Consider the following 24,691-nt stretch of genomic DNA (forward strand, 5'->3'; position numbering starts at 1 on the left):
ATTAAATTAATATAAACATGCAATCTTTAGTCAGGGGCTAGTATTTGTTGACTATCGTGTTGTAAAATCTCTGGAGCCACGTATACATGCCAGGATGCGCTCATATGAACTTACGGGGCATGTATGGAGGATTTTCCAAAGTTTGATTCCCTAGACACTTCTCTCCGACGGTGCCATGCACGAAACTGGCCGGCTCATTCATGTCCTTCAGAAAGCAAAACACAGTGACAGTGTTATCATACAATGAAGCCAAAAGGACAAAAAAAGAGTGATGATATGCAAATGAGCATATAAATTGGGCATGGCTATGCTAAACCTTCACTTGTTCCTGGAGAGCTCACCATGACTTGTCAAGTATGATGTATTCCTGAATCAACATCCTTGCTGGGATTTTAACAACATTCTTATGACTCTGTTGTTTTCCTGGATTTTAGAGGTATTTAATTGTTACAAATGTGTTGTTTTAAGAACCAAAAATAGCGTTTAATGGCACAAATGAACATATCGTACAATTTTTATTCACGAAATTGCTTTACTTTTCATTCCAACATGAAAAATGACAAAAACAAACCACTCACGATCCAAAGTCCGTCAAACTTCACAACGTTGTTGTAAAAGTCTTTAATCTGCTCTCCCCACCACTCTACTGTACTGTTCTTGAAGAAATCAGGGAACGCCACAAAAGATCTAAAAAGCTAAAAGTTTAAATGAAAGAAACATTAGGTTGGACTAGCTTTAAACATTACTACATGCTGATTGGATGTTTGCTAATTTGTTAAAATAGTAATGTGCTGATTGACTTGCTATGTGTTCTGATTGGCTAAGTTTGAGTTTGTTTACTATAGCATAGTACTAGTATGTGCTCATTAGCTGACGGTGTGTCTTCTACAAGCCAATTGCTTGATAGTATCTATGATGTCACACTCATCTCACTTGACTGTATTAGCAATTACAGTATAGCCCAGTGTATGGATGATTTCAGAATGAACAAACTTGAATATGGAGGAACAAGAGAAAAGATGTCCTGTTCTCTGATTAAAGAGAGATAGAAAGAGAAAGAAAAAGAAAGTTATATATATATATATATATATATATATATATATATATATAGAGAGAGAGAGAGAGAGAGAGAGAGAGAGAGAGAGAGAGAGAGAGAGAGAGAGAGAGAGAGAGAGAGAGAGAGAGAGAGAAGATAATGAAACTGAGAGGCAGATACCTTTACTTGAGAATCCCAGTCCAAAGAATTGTCTACAGTAACATTGGGATAATCAGGCCACACCTATGACAGTCAGAAACAAAAGCTAAAATCAGTGGTTCTGGATCATTCCTGCTTTCAGTGCATACTGTATATGTCTGAAAACATCAGATGAACAGGTCATCTAATCAAAAAATCTCTTCAACTAATGTGGCGTTGTAGATTAAGTTTCCCACTTTAACTCGGAACTCTGAATTTTTCCACCACCATTTGAAAATAATCAACAGAATCCTCTTAATTCATCACTAATTTGTAGATCACATCAAATTAAACTTTTTTACTGAAGTATGGCTTGATTAATTTGACTTCCAGTGGTTATTCCCAAGCAAGAGTTTGGGAAAATTCCAGTTTAGGACTTGTGGAATGCACCAAAGTTTTAAAAGCTACAGAGTTCAAGGTACCGGAGAACATGAAGAACTCCAAACTTATATACAAAAGATATACTGTCAACAAAACTATGAGGTATTGACTCAAAATACATCAATATACTCTTCCTCCTTGCTTTTGTCATACCTTTCACCACACAATGTCATTGCTGAGCTCAGGAGGCCATTTGATGAAAACGTCTTTTTCAATCCCGGTATCAAATGCAGGATAGGAGCCTTTAGTCTCATTGGCCGCTATAGCCGGGTCCTGAAGCACACAAACAAATAAAGCATGTAGTTTTGCAACAGAAAACATCAGTCTATATTTATAAGCGCTGTTCTCATTAAACCATATCCAGTTACACTTTATTTCGATAGTCCACTTTAGACATTCTACTAACTATATGTAACTTTTCAACTACGTCAGCTACCTCTCATTAGAGTATTAGTAGGCTGTAGTAGACTGTACAGGTTATGGTTAGGTGTTAGGGTTCGGGTTAGGAGAATAAGTTGACTTGTAGCTGCCAAGTTACTTATAGTCAGTAGAATATCTGTTGGGGGACCAACAAAATAAAGAGTTAGCAGATATTAAGCAAACAGTCTACTAATCCTCTAATGAGAGTTAGTTGACATGTAGTTGCCAAGTTACTTATAGTCAGTAGAATATCTGTTGGGGGACCAACAAAATAAAGAGTTAGCAGATGTTAAGCAGACAGTCTACTTATCCTCTAATGAGAGTTAGTTGACATGTAGTTGCAAAGTTACTTATAGTTAGTAGAATGTCTAAAGTGGACTATCGAAATAAAGTGTTACCCAACATCCTTTAACAATTTATGGAAACAAGTTTTTTTGCCGGTAATTGAGAAATCTTAGTACCAAAATGAAGATGAAACGCATCCCCTCAGCCCTCATGCGGTCCACCAGAGCAGGCAGTCCCTTGAAATTCACTTTGTCCAGCGTAAAATCCATCTGCCTCTCCATGTAGTCAATGTCTGCATATTGAACATCCTTTAAGGGATCAAAGGTCAAATATTATGATCATTAAAGTTAAATGTGAAGTTCTAAGATGATTGAGTAATTTAGAGCATACTTAGCTATGCTTTGGTTGGAAACATTTAATTCTGCAAATGCGGGCAGAATGATGGTTGGATGTTGTAAGTGGTTGCTATGCGGTTGCTAGGTGGTTAATTACTGGCCCAAGTCAAAAGTCTATGGAATATTTTCACAATTTGATGGCCTGCCTGTCAAAAATCAAGTCATAACATTTGAGGTATCATTCATTATCAGTAGCAGGTCGTGACATGTCGATGTTTAGTACTTAATAGTAATTTACTATTAGTTAGTACTTTAGTACTTTGTTCAAATCATCAGCTCAAAGTATGGACAATTCTAAATACTACTTTAATGGCATTTTATGAAAAGATAAACTTAATGATTCAGTGACTCACTCCTTGTTTAAATGCGGCCACATAACGTTGTGTTATCATCACTGAAGTTGCACATCACTGCAGAATAACTGGTTGAGGTATTTACAGCGAGAAATGCAATATTCCTGAAGTTCTAATGCAAGTTCTGAAGATCGGTGAGAGTTACAACACTGTGTTTATTGTTGCGTTCACACGGAGAATGAAAGACACACACTAAAAGATAAGATCGCTTACATAAGGAATTTTAGCAGCTTTCATGTCATTGTAAAGATCTGCGATTTCCGCATCGTTGGCGTAGCCATAGCGACAAAGCTGGAATCCAAGCGACCAATAGGCTGGAAGAACCGGGCGGCCGATCATCTGTCAAACAAAACGCACAAACCGAGAGAAAAATATTTTACATTTTATGCAAATACATTTCATAAAACAAATATTCAAGTGGCTTAAGATAATCTAATGGTGCCTTCTGTCTGTTACAAGCAAGCTTCCTTTAGATAAATATTAATGTATTTAATTTATGCATGTGAGTTTTCCAATGTTATTTTGTATGTTGCTTAGATTGAGTTCACTGTGGGAAATGAGAGAGACTCCAGCTGCTAAACCTTATCAATCCAGGAATAAAACACACACACACACACACACACACACACACACACACACACACACACACACACACACACACACACCTCAGTGTACTGCTGAACCACAGCTTCTGGAGTGGGTCCCATCACCATGTAGAAGTCCAAGATTCCTCCGATGGTGCGGTAGGTCAGAGCCGGAGTCGGCAGGAAGGTCACATCTAAGAGCAAAACAAGCAAAAAAAGAGAAAAGGATGACATCATCCCTGACTCAATGTGTCGCCTCAGCTCACAGAGAGAGAATAAGCGTGTGTGTATTACAGTCTTTGCGTCTCTCAACAGTGTTTGGCAGCAGTGTCTCTACTAATAGTAAAAATGATAGATTTTTTATTAACTAAATTGAATAATACATTTATTTTCTAACTTCTAATTTGTGGTGAAATAATAGGCTTTAAAGGGATAGTTCACTTTGAAATACATTTTTGGTATGTTTTAGCTTACCTCAAGGGCATCCAAGATGTAGGTGTCTTTTTTTCCACAGTAGTTTCAATTTTGATATTTTTAGGTCAAACCGTTCTTGTCTGTCAGTCATATAATGCAGGTCTATGGTCACTGTCTCAAAGAGCATGCACAGAGTCCAAATTAAAACAATTCCCCATCGTCCAAATTAAACAATTCCCCATCGTAAGTACACATTGATGGCCTAAGACACGAAACGAGCGGTTTGTGTGAGAAAACGAACAGTATTTATATCGTTTTTACCTCTTGAACACAGCCATGTCCAAGTGATCTGAGAGCGCGGGCGGGTATAGATATATACACTAGATGTCGTTGGCTAAGGTAGATAGCCTAAAAATATCAAAATTGAAACTACTGCGGAAAAAAAGACACCTACATCTTGGATGCCCTTGAGGTAAGCTAAAACATACCAAAATTTAATTTCAAAGTGAACTATCCCTTTAATTTATTATTTTGAAAGTGTCTTCATTGCTTTTGTCCACGAACAAGCTGCCAACTAGACCCGTTTAAACCATCTCAGGCTGGTTTTAGATGTATTTAGGTTGGTCTTAGAGCACTGAGCACAGGTTGTGTCCGGTGGGTCCGTGAGACACATGTTTAGTGTGTGGTTGTACTCACCCATGGCATTGCTGTTGAGCAGGAGGACGCCGTGAGCGTTTCGTGATTTCTCCAGACCCATGTAGAAGGGATGGACTCCATAACTGTTCAGTTTGAACTACAGACGGGGAGAAAGAGATCAGAGTCTGAGTTTGTGATGTGATTTCAGTTGTCCTCAGTGTTAAACAGACAATTAAGTGTTAATGTCATTATATCTCTCTCTCTTATTTCATGTATCTCCTTTTGCTTCTCTTTCTCTGGCCATTGTGTCATGAAGTGAGTCAGAGAAGGTTGTCAGTGTGTCCAGTATAGACAACTGACCGCCAATAACAGGACGGTTAGCTGGGTAAAGAAAGTCTGTCATCATTTACTCACCCTTATGTTGAATAAAATAAATTATTTATTTCTAAAGCTACTTTTGTAAAGTCTATTTGATGCTTTTCTCATTTAACACAATAATGACTTTAAATGATCTTTTGGTCGTGTAATTAATTAGATGATCAAACTGAATCGCTTGACAACACTAATATATATATTATCAAAGGAATAAATGACATTTTAGCTGAATTAGGCCGGCTGTAACGTGATGTGTTTAAAGTGCAGATGACATTATATAACGCTGGTAAAACATCAGCACTGGTTCGGACACTCACCCCTGGAGGCTGGTCTTTGGCAAACAGGCCGTATGTGTGAAAGTTGAGGTCATGTTTGTAGGTGGGATGCTCTGTTTCACCAAAACCATAGACATAGTTTGAGGGGAGGCGTGTGGAGATCTGAAGGAGCTGATCGGAGAATGTGAACCCTGGCACGGCAGAGTCCCATCTAGAGGAAAAGAGATTTAACAACACATTGAGAACACTGAAAAATAAGTTCCTTTTATTAAGAAGGCAAACTGTGCTTTTATAGTCCTAGAAGTGCACCATCAGCACTGCTATTCAGAGCTGGAATCATGTGCTCCTCCAAAACACTGCCTCTTTCTTGCTTTCTCCAGTTCATTTGTAGTTGCAATACCTTTGGGAACTTTGACATGCTAATCTCCTTTAGTTTTAAATAGAATATAGCTAATTATTTTATATGCATGCATTTTAATTAATAAATAAAATATATATTTATTTAGTGAATTTTATTTAATATAATAATATATATAAATATATATAAATATGTAAAATATTTAAGGTAAATATGTAAACAACATTTATTGTAACTCAAACATTATCAAATTCCATTGATAAAAAGTTTACCTTGAATGCAATGCGTGTGCCAAATGCATGGATATAAATGCCATATGTATAAATATAAATGTATTTTATAAGGTTAACCTCCAGGTGACAGCAGATATTCATATAAAGTAATTGAGTAATTGAGGTGTATAACATTTACATTTATGCATTTGGCAGACGCTTTTATCCAAAGCGACTCACATTGCATTTCAAGGCACACATTTACATTGTTATCAGTTCTTTTATTACTCACATAACTTCTTCAGAGCCCTTTCTGATGACTTGGATGCCGAATGGCTTGTGCTGGATCTGAACCCTGTACAGTCTGTTGTTTTCCTCTGTCTCTGGTGTGGCGGGAAGCTCGAGGGGAACGGGGACCTCGTAACGGGCATTGGCTGGGTCAAAGATCTAGATTAATGGGATCAATATCAGTCGTAGTCTTCATCTCTTATTTATTTTCTTAATTCCTAATTCTTAAAAAAGCTCAACAATAGAGCATGGCGCTAGTAACACAGAGGGAACGCTTTAACAAAGTATACCTTAAATGCAATGTAAGTCGCTTTGGATAAAAGTGTCTGCCAAATGCATGAATGTAAATGTATTTTATACTGTGATTATAAATAGTGACCTCAGAGAATAGTGACAGCAGATACAAATATACACTTTCCCTAATAAAATGTTTGTGTTAATAATAAATAAAAAATTCCAATTTAAAATGTATAAATGGACCTGCCAAATTTTCACAATGAAAACTCCCACATTATTGCCAAAGGAAGTAATTTCTCCGAACCTCTAAAAGCGTCTGCACAATGCATGAATGTAAATAGTATATGTAGTCATTAGGGGCTTTCGCACCGGAGGAACCGTTTCATAGTTCCTAGAACTATTGGCGGAAGTTCCCAGATTTTGGCGTGTTCGCACCGCAGGAACTGGGAACGATTTTAGTTCTAAGAACTTCTTTTGGAGGAACTAATGTAGCTCCTACTTCAGAGTCGGTCTAAACTAGCACTATAGGAACTACACTGTTAGACTTTTCAAGGGTTTTTTACAGTAACTTACTGGCAACACTGTTGCCAGTAAGTTACTGTAATTAAGAGTTACAGTACCAAACCGCATTTCAGTTTTACAGTACATGGTACTGTAATTGTGTAATACAGTGCATTGCTGTAAAAACGAAGCTAATCAGTACACTACTGTAATTATTTTTATTTGTACTAAATAAAAATTAGATTTCATAATTTTGATTATGATTAATTTTATTTGTATCCTAGATAAGTACTACTGACATACAAACCAATTAGACAAAGTTATCACAAAATACATTTTTTTTATTTAAAACATTTCATATATATCACAAAATAAACATGCCAATGCTGGAAATGATGTGTGAAATTTTTACACATTAATGGGTGAGTTCAGGGACAACGTTTTTTGTTAATTTTAACTCCCAAGTAAATATTTAAATATTTTAAATATAAATTATCGCCAAAATATTTAACCAAGTAAATATGTCAGAGAGGTTAGCACAAAGACGTGAACGTGTTAAATTAACACATTATGTGCTGTCCTTCACTGCACACATTTTTTAAAACATACATAAAACCATAAACAAAACATTAGCATTTGACTAAATGAATGTAAAGTCATTGGTTGTTTAGTTTATACAAGTATTATAATGAAATATCAACCATTACGTTCATAAAACTTCAGAATATAAATACATTTTTAAGCAGTCAAAAAGGAAATGTCCATCACAGGACAAAACACAGTTCTTTTCACAATACATGACACATAACCCCACCTTCAAAATAATTTCACTTAATTACAAAAATTTGTTGGATTCATGTACACTGGTGGCCAAAAGAAGTATTTAAGTGTCTTAATGTTTTTGAAAGGAGTCTCTGATGCTCAAGAAACATTTGTTATTATTATCAATGTCTGACTGTCTACTCCTCCATCTTTTCTACAACATAAGAGTAAAAGTCATCATCAAAATAATCTTTAAAAAGCCAACACAATGTTTTTGTCCACCTTTGCGAATAAATGAACTTCTCCAAAGATTGGTTCCTGGTCAGAACTTGATTGACAACATCAGAATGTTCCCTGGTCTGCATGCGTGTCCACAAACACTATGTACTCAGTCCTTCAGAGGAGATCCCGGTTCCAGCACTATATGAGAGAGAGAGAGAGAGAGAGAGAGAGAGAGAGAGAGAGAGAGAGAGAGAGAGAGAGAGAGAGAGAGAGAGAGAGAGAGAGAGAGAGAATATTAGTGTCACATTATTTTTAACCTCCTTTTTTGTTAACTTTTATTATTATTTTCACAAAAACTTAAGAATATATATATTTGTAAACAGCTTTTGTCAATAAATAGCATACAAAAGAACTAAATTAAATTATGCCAGATAAAATTTTAATACTTACAAATCCTAAATTATGTCCAAAAATGCTGAGATCCATAGAAAGAAAGACTGAAATCGATGATTTTAGCCCATTTCAGCTTGTCTGCAGTGAAGGAGTTCCTGTTTGAGACAAATACACAGTAAGAAACATGCAAAAAATCACTGTGTGATGATTGTTCTCCTTCCTACAGTAGTTAACCCACCTGTGCGCTGATATTAGGACCTTCCTGGTCAGGAGGGACTGCAATGGTAGAGTCTTCTGCCTAATAAAATATCAAAATAATGCAAAAATATAAACTTAAGTTGTTAAGAATGCTAGATTTGGTATGAATGAATTAGTGAGAGTTTTACTGCAGTGCTTACCTGGATACATTAATCTGGTGAGACTGAACAAAGACAATGGTCCATCTTCTGATTGGTTCATTTGCTGTGTAATAAATATAAAGTTAGACATGATGCAAAGGTCACTTATTTGATATAAAGTTAGCCAATTTTATAGAGATTTTATAAGATATTGTAAGCTACCTAGTCTGCACCAGTGGCTCCAAAGCAATTTTCACATATTGCTAATCATTTCAGCAAACTTATCTCAAAATCACAAATGGCTTACCTCTGGAATCTTGCTAGAAGTCACTGGCGCGAATTGGCGCTTTGTTGCAGTTGCCTTTAAACACATATAAAAATGGAAGTAAATATGAAATTACATAAAAAAAAACTATAATATGTTATAGTTTGCAAACTAATGCTAAAACTATAAAAGGTTCTCATCAGTAGGCCAACATTATCTACAACCAAAACAGAATTTCACATTAGTTAATTCACATTTATTGTTAATGTAAACGCGTTGCTCGTTGGCATATTTTAACTCGACAATTCAATAATCTAACAAAGTGTGTAAAATGAAACGTTAGCTCAGTTTACCGTGGTAAAGTTCGTTACCGCCATGTTGACGACGTTAGGCTAACGTTATAATATAGGTTAAACTGGGCACAATCCTGTCAACACACACAGAATGTTTTTTGTTTTTTACCTTGGTTGCTGATCTCTCTCTCGGTGAAGTGAATTCCGTCTCTTCCCCAGGCCAGACACGAACGGCGCGATCCAACAAAAGACAGACCCCACTGATATTACACTGGATGCTCTGGCGCGACACGAGTCACGACAAATCCCAGACAGTGTAGTGATGCGCCGCGGCCGTTATATTCCTGACGTACGGTACTCCGAGTCCAAGCGCTCGCGCTATTTCTGACAAGGGACAAACAGGTTTGCATTTTGTATTAAAGGTCCGGTCGCTTCAATGTGTCCAATATAGACAGCCTCTGGGTATTATAGCGTTGTAGACACCCGGTGTAAGGCATAAATTAGGAAATAAAAAGCACGATGGAATGGTGCCAGCCAGAGACGCCGTTACGTCAAATACAGTAGTATACAGCAAATTTAAAAAATACAGTAAGTCTCTGTATGTGGTGTTAGACGTCACAGAAAATTCCCATGATGCAATGGGAATCACAGTTATTTACTGTAAAGAGAAATAGCAGTATAATACTGGGGGATTTAAAGTAAATAACTGTAGAAATTACAGAAAAGTCTAACAGTGTATCCGTGACGTTAGTGTTCGCTGATTGGCCGAACGCACGTGAAACAAGCACCCGCCGTTTTTTTAAAAGCAGTGTAAACACACAGATTATAGCCTATATATTTACTCCAGAAACTAACTCTACGAACATGGAAAACAGTGATAGTTGGGCCTCTTAACCTTTCCCTGAGGAGAAAATCCAACGCAACTTTGAGGGGACCAAGACAAACATGATTATGTATTGTTACGACCCTATGGTTTGTATTTTGCTGCCTCTCTGTTGTTTTGTCAGTCTCTCAGTGTGTCTGTCTAGGAACGTCACCTGATGGATTCCTGCAGGATGATTGGATCATCATCTGATTGGTTCCTGCACGATGATTGCTGCTCGATCCTGATTGGTGCAGCGCGTTTTAAAAAGACACGTCATCACTTCCTCGGAAGGAAGGAGTGGGTTTTGTGTTTGAGCAGAGAGTTTGTTATCTGAGCGTTAAGAGTGTTATCTGAGTATTATCTGAGTATTATCTGAGTGTTAAGAGTATTATCTGAGTATTATCTGAGTGTTAAGAGTGTTATCTGAGTAGTATCTGAGTGTTAAGAGTTTTGAGACTGTGAGTACCGTTTGTTTGTTTGTTTGTTTGTTTGATTTGAAAGCTGTTTGTACCTAAAAATCTCATTGGCCCAGTTGGCACATTTGACCCTTTGCCTGTTTACTGACACTGATTTGGACTGCCCTTTTCAGTTTGTTTGCCTGGTTGTACATATTGTAAATACTGATTTATTTTTGGGAAAGTAGGGAGTTTGACGCCATTCTTTTCTTTATTGTAAACTGTTTAATCTCTGTTTTTGGTTAGGGAGATAGGTTTACTGATTGTATTTTCATTTTCTTTTCTTTTGGGTTAAGGTTTAGGAAAGAGGTTTAAATTTAAGGTTGTTTTGTTTGTTATTTTGGCTTTGTCAGCTCCTGAATCATATGTCCCAAATTAAGAAAATAAATAACTTTTGTTCTAATTCCTCGCACATCGTTGACTCTTTCATGTTGCCCCTTTTTCCCTAGACGGGGTGTAACATGAAATTGGGGGCTCGTCCCTTGGCTGGATATGTTATATTAGCCGAATTTGTTTTGCTAGTGTTTGCCTGGGGATTTTCTTTTTGTGTGGGAGGAAATATAGAGATTGGCATGGCATCAAAATTTGAACTTGATAATTTCACGCTCGCTCCTACAGAGGAGAAATTTGAAAAATGTCGTAAGGATGATTTGTTGTTGATCGCGGATTTTTTTGATATAGTAGTACCGCGAAATGCGCTTAAGAGAGAGATTAAGGACGTACTGCACATGGAGCTTGTAAAACAAAAGATCTTGCCTGGTGTTGAAAGTGAGGTTACGGGTGTTGCATCTCCAGCACTGTCTGAGGATTTGGATACTGTCGAGACGGAGTTCAAATTTGACGATAAGGCTCGCATGGATCCCATTAGCAGCTAATCCTCCTGCACCGAAGGATCGATTGTTGGCAGTCCGGTTGAAAGAACTGGAAGTGGAATTATGCCGACAGCAATATCAAAGTCAGTTGTTACATGTCCGAGCTGTTGAGCTCGAGACAAAACGAGACATCCGGCTGAAAGAGCTGGAGCTTGAACTAAAGTTCGAGCAGGCTCGGCATCCACCTGAGTTTCGGGGAAATACTCCTGTGCAGAGTCCAGCAGGCACCTCCTCTCCTCTCCCTACAGCGTCACATGCGTCGCCGGTAAGTCCTGAATTCGATGTTAGTAGGCAAATTTCGCTAGTTCCTATATTTAGAGAAAGTGAAGTTGATACATATTTCACTGTTTTTGAGCGCATCGCAGCCACATTAAAGTGGCCTAGAAATATCTGGCCTTTATTGTTACAATGCAAACTTGTTGGTAAGGCGCAAGAAGTATGTTCCGCATTGACCCTTGAGCAAAGTTTAGACTATGGTGTGGTTAAATCGGCCGTGTTAAGAGCGTATGAATTAGTTCCGGAGGCTTATCGACAGAAGTTTAGAAAACATGTGAAAACCCCCAGTCAAACATTTGTTGAATTTGCACGTGAGAAAACCACACTTTTTGAAAAATGGTGTACTGCCTGTAAAGTTACAACTTTTGAGCAATTGAAAGAGCTAATTTTAATGGAAGAATTCAAAAACTGCATTTCGGAAAAGATTGTAGTTTATTTGAATGAACAGAAAGTTTTGTCACTGTCAGAGGCGGCTGTTTTTGCTGATGAGTTTGTGCTCACGCACAAAGTTTATTTCCCCCCCCCACGTTCTTCACATTACCCAACTGTAGATCGCCGTCACAATTCTAAAATTGCAGTGACTGCTCAAAGCGATCAGACTTCTGATTCTTCAATGATGTTGCGGGAATGTTTTTATTGTCATGAGAAGGGTCATTTGATTGCTGCTTGTCCTGTCCTACAGCGGAAAAATCAGAGAAAAAGCGTAGCTTTTGTGCGTACTCACTCTTCTGATTCTCTGCTATCTATTGATCCCACGTTTGAACCTTTTGTATGTGAAGGAACAGTGTCATTTTCTGAATTGGACTCAGAACCCAAACCAGTACGTATTTTGCGAGATACGGGTGCTGCACAGTCATTTATCCTGGCAAATGTGCTCCCGTTTTCTTCACAGTCTAGCTGTAATTCAGATGTTTTAGTTCAGGGAATTGAACTTGGTGTGGTTAGAGTTCCCTTGCATTCTGTGTATTTAAATTCTGACATTGTGACTGGTTTAGTAAAAGTGGCCGTACGTACTCAGTTACCACTGAAAGGAATCTCTCTTATTCTTGGGAATGATTTAGCCGGAAGTAAAGTTTCTTGCCTCCCCGAGGTTACTGATGTACCTTGTGCATCAGAAGACGATGTGTTGGCTCAGGAATTTCCTAGTGTATTCCACTCCTGTGTTGTGACTCGAGCACAAGCTCGCAAGTTTGAAAATGAAATTGATCTCTCTAACTCGTTTATGAGTTCAGATTTCCCAGGTGTTGAGGATTCAACTGTAGATGTTTGTTCAGAGAATTTGAGCTTTGGACCTAGATTTGACTTTCCTTTTGACAGAAAACAGTTAGTAGAGGCACAAAAAGCTGATGATACTTTGACTTCACTTATTTCTGCTGTGATTGATAAATCCAAACTACAAGATCACGCTGTTGCTTATTTTTTAGATGACGGTGTGCTCATGCGTAAATGGAGACCTGAGATCTTGAAGCATGACAGGAGTGCTGTTTTTCAGGTAGTCCTTCCAAAGTCTTACAGAGACTATGTGCTAAGTGTGGCTCATGATCATGAACTTTCTGGTCATCTAGGTATTAAGAAAACATACACTAATCTTCTGAAAAAAATTTTCTGGCCCGGAATGAAGTCTACTGTGTCCCAGTATTGTCGTTCTTGCCATGATTGTCAAGTTGCTGGAAAACCGAATCAGGTTATTTCACCAGCCCCCTTAAAGCCTATTCCAGTGATGAATGAACCGTTTGAGAAGCTTGTGATTGATTGTGTCGGTCCTTTACCAAGGACTAAATCTGGTCACTCGTACTTATTAACTTTGATGTTCTCTGCTACTAGGTTCCCAGAAGCCATTCCACTGCGTTCATTGAAGGCCCCTACAATTGTAAAAGCAATTGTAAAATTCTGTGCAACATTTGGTCTACCCAAGTTTATTCAGTCTGATCAAGGATCTAATTTCATGTCTAGAGTATTCCGTAAGGTAATGAAAGAGCTGAACATTCAACATTGCGTATCCAGTGCCTATCATCCCCAGTCTCAAGGCGTGCTTGAAAGATTTCATCAGACTCTTAAGACCATGATTAGAACTTACTGTCTCCAGCATAAGAAAGAGTGGGACGAGGAGGTTCCTCTTCTGTTGTTTGCTGTTCGCAATACGGTACAAGAATCACTTGGATTTAGTCCAGCCGAGTTGGTTTTTGGACATTGTCTGCGCGGACCATTAAAGGTGTTACAAGAACAGTTACTCTCTGAAAATCAGTCGGTTACCCCTTCTAAAAATGTGCTAGATCATGTGAGTTCATTTCGTGAACGTTTACATTCAGTGTGGCAACTAGCACAGCAGTCACTAGCAACCTCTCAGTCCCGTATGAAGGGCAGATATGACAGAAAGTCAGTTCAACGCTCATTCAAGGTTGGTGATCAAGTTCTTGTATTGCTGCCTTTGCCTGGCTCAGCTCTACAAGCAAAGTTTGCGGGGCCGTATGTGATTGAGGAAAAGTTAAGTAATACTGACTATGTAGTACGAACTCCCGAAAGAAAGCGAAAGACTCGCATATGCCACATAAACATGCTTAAACTGTATGTCTCCCGACCTAACTCTAAAGATTCTGCCGACTCTTCATTGTCTACCCCTGCTGTTGTTACTTCTGTGGATGTGGTTCCTTCTGAATATTCTCCTTCTATGGATGATCTTCACTTAGGAAGTGCTTGCCTTTCTGGTGCTCGTTTGCAGAATTCGGAATCTCTTGTAAGTCTCAGTTCTAAACTTTCACATCTATCCAGATCTTCCCAAAGTGAACTGATACAGTTAATTGATAGATACTCTACACTTTTCTCAGATGTACCTACTATGACTAATGTGTTGAAACATGACATTGACGTTGGTGATCATCGTCCTGTTAAGCAGAACGCTTATCGTGTTAATCCTGTAAAGCGTGAGGTAATGAAACAAGAAACCCAGTATCTTATTGAAAATGGTCTGGCTGCGCCAAGCTCTAGTCCATGGTGTTCCCCATGTTTGTTAGTTCCAAAACCTGATGGGACATCACGTTTTTGCACTGATTACCGGAAAATTAATCAGTTAACGAAGTCAGATTCTTACCCTCTTCCCAGAATGGAGGATTGTATTGATCGCATTGGACCCGCTAAGTTTGTAACTAAGTTAGACTTGCTTAAAGGGTATTGGCAGGTCCCGCTTACCGAGCGTGCTTCTGAGATCTCAGCCTTTGCCACCCCAGACGCCTTTCTGCAATATAACGTTTTAGCTTTCGGCCTCAAAAATGCTCCAGCTACCTTCCAACGTTTAATGCATAAAGTTTTAGCCAATGTGAACAATTGTGAAGCTTACCTCGATGATATAGTGTGTTACTCTGATACATGGAGTAGTCATTTACAAACCCTAGAAGAAGTGTTCTTAAGGTTGCAAGCTGCTAATCTTACACTTAATTTGGCAAAATGTGAATTCTGTCATGCCACTGTCACATACTTGGGTAAAAAGGTTGGTCATGGTTCCGTCCGCCCGTTAGAAGCTAAAGTTCAGTCCATTGTTGAGTTTCCTGTGCCCAAATCTAAGAGAGAACTCAGACGGTTCCTTGGAATGGCTGGCTACTACAGAAATTTCTGTAAAAACTTTTCTGACGTTGTAAAACCTCTCACAGACAACCTTCGTAAAGCTGTGTCTTTTAACTGGAATTCTAAATGTGAACTTGCCTTTGAGTCTTTGAAAAATTTGTTGTGCAATGCTCCTGTTTTGGCTGCCCCAGACTTCTCTAGACCTTTTAAACTTGAAGTAGATGCTAGTGGCACGGGTGCCGGTGCTGTCCTACTGCAGGAAGATGACAAAAAAATTGACCATCCGATATGTTTCTATTCAAAGAAATTTAATCGCCATCAACTCAATTACAGTACCATAGAAAAAGAAGCATTAGCTCTTTTGTTAGCTCTACAGCATTTTGAAGTTTATGTTGGTTCCAGTTCGCAACCCGTTGATGTGTTCACGGATCATAATCCACTAGTCTTTTTGCAGCGTATGTGTAACAAAAACCAGAGACTTATGCGTTGGGCACTCATTTGTCAGGGTTTTAATTTGCACATTAGGTACAAGAAAGGTGTTGACAATGTTATTGCAGACTCTTTGTCCAGATGTCATTTGTAAACTGGTAACCATGTTTACTCATATGTGTGGGGGTGTTACGACCCTATGGTTTGTATTTTGCTGCCTCTCTGTTGTTTTGTCAGTCTCTCAGTGTGTCTGTCTAGGAACGTCACCTGATGGATTCCTGCAGGATGATTGGATCATCATCTGATTGGTTCCTGCACGATGATTGCTGCTCGATCCTGATTGGTGCAGCGCGTTTTAAAAAGACACGTCATCACTTCCTCGGAAGGAAGGAGTGGGTTTTGTGTTTGAGCAGAGAGTTTGTTATCTGAGCGTTAAGAGTGTTATCTGAGTAGTATCTGAGTGTTAAGAGTTTTGAGACTGTGAGTACCGTTTGTTTGTTTGTTTGTTTGATTTGAAAGCTGTTTGTACCTAAAAATCTCATTGGCCCAGTTGGCACATTTGACCCTTTGCCTGTTTACTGACACTGATTTGGACTGCCCTTTTCAGTTTGTTTGCCTGGTTGTACATATTGTAAATACTGATTTATTTTTGGGAAAGTAGGGAGTTTGACGCCATTCTTTTCTTTATTGTAAACTGTTTAATCTCTGTTTTTGGTTAGGGAGATAGGTTTACTGATTGTATTTTCATTTTCTTTTCTTTTGGGTTAAGGTTTAGGAAAGAGGTTTAAATTTAAGGTTGTTTTGTTTGTTATTTTGGCTTTGTCAGCTCCTGAATCATATGTCCCAAATTAAGAAAATAAATAACTTTTGTTCTAATTCCTCGCACATCGTTGACTCTTTCATGTTGCCCCTTTTTCCCTAGACGGGGTGTAACATGAAATTTCCTTCACATACAAAATGAGTCAGCTAGTGACACTGGACATCAACCACACAGCTTTTTTTCACTTTGATTAGATATGTTCTCCAAATGTCAAATTTGTTAATACATTTCGGAGAATTCTGTAAAGCCCATTGAAGGGCGGCTATTTTCAGATGGCTTTTTGATGAGAAAACCTTGGCGTTTAATGGAAGTATTAGATTGAAGTTTCTGTCAATTTATATGCCTGTTGCTTTATAAAGCAACTAATGAACACTGAGAATGTGAGCGCTGTGCGCTTACGCGTTCTCAGCGCTGTCAAAATAAAGGTCCGCCACGCATTCAAAATAAAAGTCACAACAACAAGCGCGGCTTACGTCACTTCAGAGTTCCTACTGGCGGTGCGAATGTAACCAGGAAAATGTTCCTGAGGAAATCATTAGTTCTCGTGGAATCACTCTGGTGGCTATCTCCTTGAACCAAGTTCCTGGAACTAACGGGTGCGAAAGCCCCTATTGTCTTGGTCTTAATCCTAAATTTTGAAAAGCATACCTTCCAGCGTAGGCTTTTTCCACTTAGGTATGTGATTTCCACACGGAGCTTGCTGACGTCTCGAGATTGAGAACGCTGACATGGGAAATCGGTATTGCGCTCTATATCTACAATGATGCCGCTTGCTTTTTCAACCATGTTGCTGGTGACGTAGCCGTGGGTCTCGGCGTAATAACACCAGGGCTCCTTGGGAATATCTGAAGGCTATGAAAGGCAATGTGTTGAATCACGTTATAACACTTCAGATCAAAAAGCGTCTTTGAAAACAATGATATTGATTATTTTCTCTCTCAGACCTTCCAGATGCAGCCGCGGGCTTCACATCTGTCCTGATCTCCACCTGCTTCAGGGTGACAGTCGAAGTGCCTAGAGTTTGGGTATTTGGCCTCCCAGTTGACTGTGTAGTTCTTCCCCAGTTCCAGCTCCAGATTTCTCAGATACATCACCTAGCAGACACAAACACCCAATGTTATACAGTATATCACACAAAAGACAGCAGGTGTATTCATGTCAGAATCTTATCCTCTAAAGTATGTAAATAACAAAAATGACAAATAATGTTGAGTTTCACACAGTCTTTTTGCGTTAGTTGGTGGACGTGCCATAAATTACAGCAGCTGACATTAATGTGTCATGCATAGATTAAGACCGAAGTCTGTGCGACCTTGTGTTGTCATTCCAAGACCTCTGGGAGAAAGCAATACCCTTCATCCTAGCCTAACATGTGTGTGCTTTTGAAAGCCCTGGTCGATGAGCATCTCTCTTGGAATGAAAGGGCCTCTCCTGGTACCCGAGGGAATCCTGCTCAGTATTAAACACAAGTCAGGCTCCATTTTGTAATTACGTTACGTCGACTGTGATTTTTTTTCACTTTGATTAGATATGTTCTCCAAATGTCAAATTAGCTAATACATTTCGGAGAATTCTGTAAAGCCCATTGAAGGGTGGCTATTTTCAGATGGCTTTTTGTTGAGAAAACCTTGGCATTTAAAGGAAGTATTAGATTGAAGTTTCTGTCAATTTATATGCCTGTTGCTTTTGACTTAGACTAGAGAACTTTGATGAGTCCAAAGCAAACATGCTATGATTCGTACAGTATCTGCTCATTCTGTTATTCTAGCTACATTTTATATCATGCATTAATATTTGAAGAGGCAATCACATCCTCCAAAGTGATCTAAATAAAAATGGACCCTATTTACTTTATATTCCTGGTCTCAATGTGGTCTCACCCATTTCTGTAGGGTGTTCAATATCTTATTTCAATCAAAACCAGTAAAACTGGTCACAAACACAGTTTCATATTGACTTTGGTGGTGAATAGAAAACTCTTTTATATTAAAACTATGATTACCTTCTTGGTGGAATCGTAGTTAACCTGGGACTCTGACAGAGAGTTTGTAGTGATGCCGTCCGACACGAGCACAGAGGCGGGAGCCGCGCTCACTCCCATCACTGTGATGTTCTCAAACTTCAAGCTGTTTGGATCCGTGTAGCCATTGTGAGCAACATGCATTGTCAAGACATCCTGATCCAGCAGAAAAATATCAGATATCACTACAGATTTTAGTAATAGATGCCATTTAAAATTAAAATTAAAATTAAAAAAATATATATATACAGTACAGGCCAAAAGTTTGGACACATTACTATTTTTAATGTTTTTGAAAGAAGTTTCTTCTGCTCATCAAGCCTGCATTTATTTGATCAAAAATACAGAAAAAAAATGTAATATTGTGATATATTATTACAATTTAAAATAATTGGTTTTCAATTTATTATACTTTAAATTATCATTTATTTCTGTGATGCAAAGCTGTATTTTCAGGATCATTACTCCAGTCTATCACATGATCCTTTAGAAATCATTCTAATATGATGATTCATTATCAAAGTTGGAAACAGTTCTGCTGCTTAATATTTTTTCATAACCTGTGATACTTTTTTAGGATACTTTGATGAATAAAAAAAAAAAAGAAAAAAAAAAAAGAAGAAAATGTTTTAAAAATAGAAATCCTTTGTAACAACAATATACACTACTGGTCAGTCATTTGGGGTCAGTAATTTTTTTCTTTCTTTTTTTAAAAATAAATCAATACTTTTATTCAGCAAGGATGTGTTAAATTGATAAAAAGTGATAGTAAAGAAGATTTATATTATTAGAAAATATTTTTTTATTTTGAATAAATGCAGTTCTTCTTAACCTTTTATTCATCAAATATATTAGGCAGCAGAACTGTGTCCAACACTCATAATAAATCATCATATTAGAATGATTTCTAAAGGATCATGACGTGTGATAGACTAGATGTCACATGTGACACTGAAGACTGGAGTAATGATCCTGAAAATTCAGCTTTGCATCACAGAAATAAATGATAATTTAAAGTATAATAAATTGAAAACCAATTATTTTAAATTGTAATAATATATCACAATATTAAAAAAAAAAATCTGTATTTTTGATCAAATAAATGAAGGCTTGAGCAGAAGAAACTTCTTTCAAAAACGTGAAAAATAGTAATGTGTCCAAACTTTTGGCCTGTACTGTATTTAAACATTGCTTTTTGGACATACAATGTAATTCCACCTAAAAACAAACATTAGGGACATTAGGATGACATACATTAACCACGGAAAACTGGTAACGAATGTAGGAGCCGGATGAAACAGTATCTAAGAAAAAAAGAGAAAGAAGTTATGAGAGACAAATCAACTTTATCACTAATAATAACTAAATGTTAACTAATGGAACCTTATTGTAAAATGTTACATTTGGTTCCACTTTACATTAGGTGACTTTAACTACTATGTACTAACATTTAAATCAATAATTTGATACAATGCACTTATTGTGTACATACATGTTTTTGCAATGTACTTATATTTAAAAAAAAAAGACCTGCATGTAATTACAGCTGTTATTGTCATTCTTGTTATTGAGCCATGTGTAAGGTCGACTTTTGTTTCAGACAGTGAACTGGACAACTTTTAATCAATAGCAAGTCCTTCAAAAATACCTCGAGAGTCTCCGTCATCCCAAAACAGCTCGCCTGACGCAGCCTTGTTGTCATCGAGTGCGACGATCAGTCCCATGGGATGAAGGCGGCTGAGGGAACAAACAACTTTTACCAGAAACTCAAGAGCAGACAGAAAATGGATCCTTTGAATTAGATGGGATTCTTGTTTGTGAATAACGTCACAGACACCGCAGCAAAGCCGGGTGGATTTTAAATATATGTATTTGTGATGCATTTGTGTATCAGCCCTGTTTTTAATGCTAGTGCAGCCCAAAAGATACTTTGAGAGATACGGTACATTTCCATTTCTACGGCTGAAGGTGTAATATATTCAGAGGGAAATAAATGCACTACAAAATAAATAGCTATTGAACACAGAGAAATTCAAAGTATTTTCCTAATGTTAAATAGAAACTCAGGCCTCATGCAGATGAACAGGAATGAGATGAATGAAAACACAGAGGAACAATAAACAAAAGATAAACGTTCCAAAATACAAAAATACACAAAAATCTAAATATTTGGACGTTCTCAGTCTCATATTAAACTCACTTTGCAATATTAACCATGTTATAGTAATGCTGTGAATCATGTTACAACTGCTCTGAATTCATTCAAATACTATAGTAGTTCAAAGAAGACTATAATACATAAAAATCTCCAAAAAATTGCAGACACGTTTTGAAATGGGCCTTAGATGTGTTTAGTGGAGGGGGCTGAAAGACTCCCTGAGAGTGGATTGACTGTATTTTCACGGATAGAGTTTAGTGACAGAGCTTTAATATGAGCTGGTGATGTGTATTTCTAGGGGAAATCTACAGGTATGTTTTTTGTCTTTCCCATCATTACCTGTATGTAGTGGTGACGTCTGGTCTTTGTGTAGGAAGAATGGCTCCGCCTCTCAGATGTAAACCAAGTTTATCAGCGGGCAGGTTCAAGGAAACTTTTGCTTTGCGATCTGTAATTCTTATCTCCTATAAAACAATCCCAAAAATTGCATTGTCAATATATATATTTATATATATAAGTTTGTGGTGTGAGAGGATGGTCTTACCTTCTCGAAGTCATACCAGATGGCATCTGGGATATAGGCCTCCACAGTTTCAAAACCCTTAAACAAACAAACAAACAAACAAACAAACAAACAAACAAACAAACAGGAAATCAGCTAAACATAATGACAAACATTATTTTGATGATTTAATAAGTATTGTTCATTAAACTACTGGTCAGACCATCACATTTTTCAGAGAGATATGGTCCTCCTGTCATGACTTTTCAAGAGTCAGAAAAAGAGAACATGAGGGAGATATTGGAGAGTAAGAAGCTGACAGAAAAAGAAGCAGCAAATGAACAAAAAGAAAATATGAGAGAACACTTCAGATGGTGGCACTCAAATAATGTGATATAATTCATATCAAGCTGACAGCAGTCTGAGCTGATGAGCTGTGTGTGTGTGTGTGTGTGTGTGTGTGTGTGTGTGTGTGTGTGTGTGTGTGTGTGTGTGTGTGTGTGTGTGTGTGTGTGTGTGTGTGTGTGTGTGTGTGTGTGTGTGTGTGTGTGTGTGTGTGTGTGTGTGTGTGTGTGTGTGTGTGTGTGTGTGTGTGCGTGCGTGTGTGCGTGCGTGCGTGCGTGTGTTCACTCACAGGATCCAGCACAGGTGTGATGAGGAGATGTGCTCCCCACATGAACTGTTTGTGCACTGCCCAGGTTTCACTGTCGGAATAAAACCTGCAGAGCGGGAAACAATTCTTATCAAGCAGATACTGACGTTTCAGGGTGATGATATTTATATATACATATATACACTGCGCACTATAAAAAAAAAAAGGATTATTAAACTATACAAACCGTGATACATTTTTAAGGATTCTTTGATGAATATAAAGTAAAAAAAAATATAGGATGTATTACAGTAACTTTTGTTACTGAGTAAATGTCTTTACTGATCAATTTTGATCAATTTAATGCATCTTTTCAGATTTTTTTTTTTTTAAATGTCTTCCCTTAACTTCGAACGGTATTGTATTTACTTAGAAGAAATAAGTTTTGAATTTAATTCGAGTAATTATTTTAAGTTCTAAACACATCTTATTATATGAGAGATCTCATATAGAAATACATGAAGTTCATAAACACAGAAGCAACACAGGAACTGTCCCACTGCTGTTTGCACATGCTTACGAACTCACTCATGCATCATGGGCCGCACGACAGTCTCTCCGCTGACGTGGGCCTTGTAGAACAGCGTGTAGAGGTACGGCAGGAGGCTGTAGCGGATCTCCAGGTAATGTCTGGAGCTGTTCACCAGGAGAGAGTCAGTGCCGTATGATGCAGGGTCCTGGTCCTGATAGAAAGAGCAAAGAGAGAAATGGACACGTGGATCCTGATAATACATTCATCACTGCTTCTCTCACGCCAATCTCACAATAATGATTAGGGAAATAATTGCATTTAAAGAGAGAGGACGAGTTTGTAATTCAGTGCGCTGCCGTCGGGCCAGAAACACGTCGCAGAGATGTTTAAACCCTCATCCTTCCCTCGGGTCAGGTTTCACCCAAAACTCTTCTTTTTTTTTTAAGATAAAAAAATGTAGAGTTCATCAGAGGGGTCCAAGACCCTAGGACTTTTGTCGCACTTGAACCACGAATACACACAACATTTTTTTTATGGATTTGAGGAATTTTGTGGTTGAAATTTAAAAAAAGTAAATCCTTCCCTCGCAGGTCAATTTGACCCCCATAGGAATGAATGGAATGCGAGGAATGCTTCAGTACACATAGAAAAAAATAAACAATTCTAAAAGTTTACCAAAAAATTATTGTATAATGTCTACATGTGTATCTGAATGCATACTGAAGAGAAACTGACTTTAGGACCCAGAGGAACAGCTCATTTGCTCCATATAGATCTAGTCATCTAGTGGCAAGAGTCATGAAATATCATGTTATATTATTTATTTTTCCACAAGAGGTCCGAATTAAAAGGGTTATGCATGAAATTGTGAGTTATTTATAATTTAAGTTGAAAGAATGTGAGGAATCTGCTTAAATTACTATTTATTTATTATGTATTAATCAAATCTAGTAATTTAAAGGTAAATAAAAAATTACCAAAAATATTTGCATTAAAATATAGAAAAAATATGATCAAAATGAAATAAAATAAGCTTTCTGGACCAAAACATTTTTTAAGTATAATTTTAGTGCTTCAGGTCATTTTGACCCGCGAGGGGAAGATGTATTACAAAGTGCAAGACACTTCAAGAGAGAATGTTTATGGGTGTTTAAAGAGCAGCACATACTTTGAAACCTTTTGCATTGTGGTTACGGCTGAAGGGGTAAAATGCGCCGACTTGCATCCAACGTCTGCAAAGCTCCTCCGACGAGTTGAGGAAGAACCCACAGATGTCTGCACCGACCTGCAGAATAACATCATCAGATTCAGTTTAGACTCTCCAGAGGAGGGAAAAATCACTCGATATTCAACCTGAACACTGAGTGCAAATGCATTCCCACTCAATTTCTAATTGCACTTCATGGAAACTCAATCAGTTGTGTTATGAAGAAAGACTGGTGTCTACCATCAATTACCCATGTTGGAAAAGACATTTGGGGTCAAACCACTTACGTAAGGGATTCCAAAGAGGTTAAACTCCAGCATGCCGGGTATCGCCCACTTAATGTCATTCCAGGTGGCGGCGTTGTCACCCAACCAGTGCCCAGCGTACTTGCCCACCCCAGGGAAGGAGGAGCGGGTGAAAACCATTGAACGGTTCGTCCCAAACACTGCTCTCGATGCCCTGGAAGCAGAAACACAACATTAGATGCAGGGCCGGTCCTAGACTTCTGGGGGCAAAACTTTGTAAGACTGCCGATGTGCGTTCATAAAAACCCCAAAGTGAACCCCAACCCCTTAATCTGTTCTTTCAGAGCAATTTCACTGTCAACAAAATATACAATAAAAAAATATTAAAAATTACAAACGAAAGGACAAATGCAATAGAAAAAAAAGATGCAAATGAAATAAACAATTTAGCCTATTACTAATAATAGAATACTATACAGAAATTGAATAAAGCAATCAATTGTAAAAAATAAAACACTGCATAATTTTCACTGAATTAATTAAATATAGGCCTACTTTGATTCTTATTAAAGTTACTAAAGTTATTCAGTGAAGAGAAGTGAATGATTCTCTCATTTTCTTTTGTTGTTTGATTGACATTAATGACAAAGAGAGCAGGTTTATTAGGCTGCTGTCACTTTAAGACCAAATGCACAGATCTAATACACTGACAAGCATTCCTTTCCCAACTGTTTATGTTCACTTAAAGGTGCAGTATGTGAGATTGAAATGGGTACTGCAGTCCAAATGTAAAATATTGGGAGAGTTGTTTCCCGCACCTCCTGCTCCTCAGACTCGACGCTCACACGGGTTGCCAGATTGAGACACGCAACAGGAACGAGCGCAATTACACACTGTAAATTGATGAGTTCATTTATTGATTTATGATGAGTTAATATC

At 37.8% G+C, this 24,691-nt stretch overlaps 1 protein-coding gene and 1 long non-coding RNA gene across 2 annotated transcripts in view; both read right to left on the reverse strand.

Moving 5' to 3' along the window:
- Positions 1-24,691, reverse strand: part of LOC309500520 (sucrase-isomaltase, intestinal-like) — a gene marked incomplete at its 3' end in the record, with an annotated part of 46,676 nt that overhangs the window by 8,339 nt on the left and 13,646 nt on the right. The window contains 22 exon segments of the mRNA XM_082172129.1: positions 115-205; positions 579-695; positions 1,217-1,279; positions 1,769-1,771; positions 1,775-1,888; positions 2,497-2,628; positions 3,282-3,407; positions 3,734-3,846; positions 4,763-4,859; positions 5,395-5,563; positions 6,215-6,369; positions 17,145-17,348; positions 17,441-17,590; positions 18,499-18,672; positions 19,771-19,820; positions 20,165-20,253; positions 21,014-21,138; positions 21,219-21,275; positions 21,811-21,895; positions 22,357-22,511; positions 23,469-23,585; positions 23,795-23,966. Coding sequence (XP_082028255.1) covers positions 115-205; positions 579-695; positions 1,217-1,279; positions 1,769-1,771; positions 1,775-1,888; positions 2,497-2,628; positions 3,282-3,407; positions 3,734-3,846; positions 4,763-4,859; positions 5,395-5,563; positions 6,215-6,369; positions 17,145-17,348; positions 17,441-17,590; positions 18,499-18,672; positions 19,771-19,820; positions 20,165-20,253; positions 21,014-21,138; positions 21,219-21,275; positions 21,811-21,895; positions 22,357-22,511; positions 23,469-23,585; positions 23,795-23,966 — 2,558 coding nt within the window.
- Positions 8,737-9,719, reverse strand: LOC309502097. The gene is made up of 3 exons (XR_014207151.1): positions 9,282-9,719; positions 8,971-9,024; positions 8,737-8,787 (listed from the first exon to the last, which is right to left on the reverse strand). It is a non-coding gene; the product is annotated as an uncharacterized lncRNA (long non-coding RNA).

This window comes from Leuciscus leuciscus (genome assembly GCF_965113295.1).
Source record: "Leuciscus leuciscus genome assembly, chromosome: 6".
In the NCBI taxonomy this organism is placed as follows: Eukaryota; Metazoa; Chordata; class Actinopteri; order Cypriniformes; family Leuciscidae; genus Leuciscus; species Leuciscus leuciscus.